Consider the following 5687-nt stretch of genomic DNA (forward strand, 5'->3'; position numbering starts at 1 on the left):
CCCCTTAGACGCTTATTAAATCTGTAGGGTAGTTGCCTACAATTGTGTGTGTAAGAAAAACAAAATGGAAAAAGCTTCAGGTCCTAAAGTGAGAGAATAAGAATGTAGAAGACTCTCTACTATTTATTAACCTAATACAGGACAGTTCTTCATTCCTGAGTTGTAAGTAATTCACCACAGAGGCCACATTTAAAATCTCAGCAAGCGCAGGGGAAGAAGGAAGGAATGTGCTTCTTCTAGAAGCAAAGGGCAGCTAGCCAGGTAAATTGGTTTCTGAATCTTCTATCCTGAGCCCTTTCATTTGATAGAGGCCCAGTCCTATGTGTGATTTGGTTTGCTCTTTCTTTGGGAAGGTATCCCTAACAGGAAGACTGAATGAATGTTTGATTTACACCTCGTCTCCAAAAAATATTTAAACTGGATTACTATATAGAATAATAATACAGAATAAGCCAGGTAACATAAATTAGAAGACAATGAGATAAAATATTAGTGAGTGGGGGGAAAAAAAGCCAGTTATAGAGCAGTATGTATAATATCCCATATGTAAATTAAAATGGATAGAAATACTAGAAGAATATATACTAAAGAACATATGCTAAAATATTGGCCACAGCTATGTCTGGGTAGTGGAATTACAGATGATTTTCATTTTCTTCCTGGCTGTTTTCTATGTTTTCTAACTTTTCTATAATGATCGTGTATTATTTTGAAAACAGAAAAAAGATTAATACCTGTTATTTTTAAAGAGATACACACTTAAAAAACAGTGAGAAGAAAAGGTGCTGATTTGGTGTGCAGAAGACTTTATGATATTTACTAAATGTATGCAAGGGTAAGGGCCTAAAATGGCTCAAACAACAAAGCTAATACAGGAATGCATGCTCTGAAGCTCTATGTGCCTGCTGCTCTCTGCGGGCCTATGTTTGTCCCCAAGCTTTCTAGTAGCATAACTATTTCATATTAACATTGGAAGTATTCTTGTTAGGCACCTTGATAACTCTAGATTTTACCTAAGATCCCTACTGTTTAAATTTCTGAGATGAAGCAGGTCAATAACAGTCATTCTCTCCCATAGTCATGTTCCCAGTGCAATAAAATTCCAACTAAAGAAGCATAAAAGCACCTGATTATCTCATTATTCTGCCCTGATTGACGCTGCCATTAAGCCACTTAACTACTGCCCATAAAGATTGACCCTGGTTTTTAAATGGGTTACTTATATATTAGACTATAATCTGAACAACATTTAAGAGGAAAAAAGAGTAAAAATTTCATTTGTAATGGATATAACTGAATTCATGAAAAATAGCAAAAATGCAAAGAAATTGTTCAGATAGATTGGATCAAGGCTCATAGAGATCTTGTAATAAGGTCTCTATGTGCCAATTCTGAATTTCTCTAATTTTTCTGAGCTGATAAAAAGTAGGTTCATTTAAATATTTTTACAATGGAGGGATAACTTTTGAGAGTGCAATACTGTGCAAGTGGCACACATTATTAGCCCTGGACCTGCCATCGTGGTTACCAACTATGTCCTTCCCCCTTGGGGAAATCTCACATCCTGAGTGATGGGCATGTCGTAGAACAATCTCTCTGCTAGAACAACGCAACCTGTCAGAAGCAGGTTCGTTGTTAAGCCTTCCTAGTGACAATGCTGGCAATGATTGAGACATGGACTGCAAAATGAAGGGTATCACTGAGTGAGCCGTGCTCTGAGAGTAAATTCGGCCCTCTCAGGAGCTGTGATGATTCCCGGAACCCAGTGAGTACCATCGGAAAAGTAGTACTTATTTTTCTTTGTCACTTCTTTCATGTCTGTTTTTAAAGTTTTTATCTACTTAAGCACACTAACTTAAGTCTATAAGTAGAATTGTTTTTTTTCTGGTTATTTTTTATATAAAATTTTTTTTATATAAAATTTATTATTATATAAATATTTATGTACATATTCATTATTTATTTATCATTTCAAAACCTAATATTCTTCCAAATAACTTTAACAATCCTTGGCACATTCCTTTTTGTAAAGAGCAGTGGTTAATATTATAATTGCAAAATGTTCTCTGAGGGAAATTCTGCAGGTGTCCTGTTTTGGAAATGTGACATAAAGCTTGGGAGCAATTCCAAAAATAAATTGTGTCATTAACATAATACAGTGTTAAGTCAGTTTGTGTTCATTAAAGTAACACTACCATGCATATCGGGTATATACTTTTTTTATTAATAAATATTGCTTCCTTCTATTTCTATTTGTTTCTGGCATACAACTCGTGAGGCACTCAGTTGCAGAGGGTTTTCTAGCAGGAAAATTGCATTTCTGTTGCTTTTGAAATGCAGATATATGCTTTGCCTGAAATTACCTATTAATGCAGATAGTATATTATCAGAAATATTAAATGAAAATTCAGTTTGTCTAGAAGGAAAGCAGAGTCTTACTAGGAGCTAAATCTGATTACTAGGGGTGAGTGATACAGCAGTTTGGAATAGTAAAAAGAGACCAAGAGAAAAACCACTTGGGCAGGCGGATGTATGAGCTGTCATTTGCTGCCAAGAATTCCATTTCAATAGCAGTCATCAGAAGTGGTTTTTTTCTCTCTTAAGATAGTCAGCTGGAGTCATCAAGGCTCCATCTGCTCCTCCTCTAAGTCTCCAGCAATTCATAGGTCTTCATTCATTACACCAAATTGCCAAAAAAAAAAACAAAACCACACAACCTTTCCCACCCCCCCCGCCACTTAATATTGTGGAGGGAAGTATTAACTAAAAGTGAATACTGGGGTTCAAAGCCATTCACTTAAAAATGATTTTATATTGCAAAATAGAAAAAGTAAGTTAGTTAATGCAGGGAAGAACTAGTAGAGAGGTACACTGATAATACACCTTGGGCAACAAATTGTATTGCTAGGCCTTGGCTGCCAACTATTTTGACCTCTGACCACAGCTGGCAAACAGCTAAGCCCAGTACTAGTAGTAGTGGAAAATAACGTTCAGACTTCGGGCTGATTCAGCAGGCCAGGTGGCTGGGGTAAGGGAGGACAGGTGGTCTATGAACAGCAGTAGGTCTTGAAAAGTCTATTTATAAGACGGGGAGATCAGGGCAACAATTGCCTGCTTTGAAAGCAGTGGCAGATGCACACGATGGGGCCTCCTTTCCAGCATGCCACAGCCTCATGACAAATGGTACTTCTGACTCCAGTGACATTGACAATCCTTCACCAGATGCTAAGACTGTGGAAAAACAAGGGGCAAGGCACAAGCCCGAGAAAAGCTGCTTTTTTACTGCTCGGAAAAAGCTTTGCTATAACTAATGCATATATTACTAAAAGCAAAGTGATGAATAACTAACTCCCTGGAAAAAATTTCAGAATTTTCCAATTCCCTGAAACAAATATTAACTGCTCAAGGTGAGGGTGGCACTATGAAATGTTGCACTGTGTTTCATTTGGGTGTAAACCTTTCTAGGTGAATTTCATCTGAGTTTGAAGATGAAATCTTACTAGAAAATGAAAACTATTGACGTATATTGATGTGTGACAATCAGCAGGATGTGTCAGATCTCAGCAGCTTCTTACCTTGTTGTGGCTATCTTTTCTCCCTTTTTCCAGTCCCAAAACACAATACTGTGAAAATCGTCTAAACCAACCGACACCAGACATTTTCCATCGGCTGTATAAAAACAACACAAATGTAAAATGACTCATTTTTCTAATGAAAAACCAAAACATTTTATATACTATAAAGAGGAACAAGAAAGCGACCTTAATATTTGGCTCAAATACATTAGAAGTATCATATACTATAAAGAGGCCTCACAGAGCTTCTTAATGCATAATAACCGGTAACTGAATGAAATCGCTGACCCAACTTTCCAAGCTGAGACACAGGGCTGGGGGCAGCCTCTTAGGGAAGTCACTAAAACCTTGCCTATTTTGTGACAGACAAATCTCATGACATTTATTGGAAGAGCCATTTGGTCTTGTCACTCAGTCTATTTTCAGCTCTAAAACCTGGGTTCTGTTAATCCTTCAAGATAAGAGCATTATAGAAACTAAATTTAACTACAAAAATTCTTTCAAAAGACGATTTTATAATTTAAAAAATCTTAATTTCTTAGTTTCCCTATTTCAAATGTAGTATGCTTGTTAAAAGACATTTAGAAAATACAGACGAAGGAAATTTTTAAATCATCCAAATTTCTAGGCCTACATTTGATGTATATCCTGTAAGTTTTTTTCTCTACATAAATGCACTTCTAAAAACAAAAACCAGGATCATACTGAATATACTATTATCTAATCTTTTTCCATTTGTTATATGATGAACATTTTCCATTAGTATTAAATATTATTTATAATATTATCAATGATTACTATAAGTTGTTTTTTTAGGTTTTTTCCCAAAAACATTTTTAAATATATATAAAATTAAATTTGAAATCAAAAGAGCTAATTTGCTTTTCTCTTCAAGACAGAAGAAGAGGTACAGTCAGTAAGTCTTTCCCTTGCTGCCTCCTCACAGGAGAAGCATCTCTGGGTCAGTGGTTCCCCGCCAGGTGTGTATTGGCTGGGAAGCAGGCACTGAGCTCATGTGCATCAGTTCAGCTGGGTGTCTGACTACAGAGGATCAACAACATTAGGGCAAAGAAACACAAGACTGTGATAAACTGCTTCTCCCCAGTCTACCTTGGGTCTCAGCTGGTATTTTCAAAGGTGGGCCTGATGTAGATGCCAAATTAGTTAAAGTGGAATTTCAGATAAGCAATGAATAATTTCTTAGTGTAAGTATGTACCATGCAATATTAAATTTACATTGCATATTTATGTTGCATGGGGCATACTTGTACTAAAAAAAAACTATTTGTTTATATGACATTTTAAATTTAATTGAGTCTCCTGTATTTTATTAGCTAAATCTGGCAACCTTCCCTCAAATGCTAACCAGTGCCCAACTTGTGAATGCCCTTACTTGGGGCAAAGACCCACCCTTCCAATCACCTGGGAACAGTGGTCTGCTCCTTTTCTAGAAGAGGAAGGAGAATAAGAGAAAGAAAGAGCCTGGTTTAACAAAGCAAATCCTCTCCAATCCGGGACCACTACTAAGTATGAGGTAAGGATGTGAAAGTTACATTAACCCTTTCAAGCTATGAGGCTATAGCAGTATTAGATGAAGACACTGACACTTTCCTTAAGGGCTCAATCACCAGAAGGTGATTATTTTAAACAAATGTGTCTTCTGAATCATAACTAATGATATGTCCTTATGCTTAAATGTTACTAGGCTTTAAGTTGGGCAAGGCCTCTTTTTTATGCATTTGGGAGAAGGGACTGGTAATGACTTTCTATTCATTACTAGCAACATTACTTTTTCTACATCTCCTGGTATGGCCTGGTTATATTTCTATGTTAACATGCCTCGGTACTTGGGGATTTTATTTTTATTGGAGTTTTCTGTCACCGTTTTTAGATTATAAACCCTTGACGGTTTACGGTAATCATATAGGATTTCCTTTGTGATCCTGACACTGAGCTGGTTTTCAAAGAATACTGATATACTGGTGACACTGAAGAGGACTAGGAAGATAAAGAAGAAATGTACATATGAATGGAATGAAGGGAAAGAGAATGTCCTATGTTACACAGCTTTACAAATTTTAATTGTTTTAATTACCATTCCTTTCAAAAACA

At 36.3% G+C, this 5687-nt stretch overlaps 1 protein-coding gene across 1 annotated transcript in view; it reads right to left on the minus strand.

The window, feature by feature from the left end:
* The window catches only part of EML6 (echinoderm microtubule associated protein like 6), a 274207-nt gene that overhangs the window by 84577 nt on the left and 183943 nt on the right, over window positions 1–5687 (minus strand). Inside the window, exon 17 of the mRNA XM_023532868.1 lies at window positions 3576–3669. Within this exon, the coding sequence (XP_023388636.1) occupies window positions 3576–3669 (94 nt within the window). The remainder of the gene's footprint in view (window positions 1–3575; window positions 3670–5687) is intronic.

Source organism: Pteropus vampyrus, unplaced genomic scaffold (genome assembly GCF_000151845.1).
Source record: "Pteropus vampyrus isolate Shadow unplaced genomic scaffold, Pvam_2.0 Scaffold91, whole genome shotgun sequence".
Classification (NCBI taxonomy): Eukaryota; Metazoa; Chordata; class Mammalia; order Chiroptera; family Pteropodidae; genus Pteropus; species Pteropus vampyrus.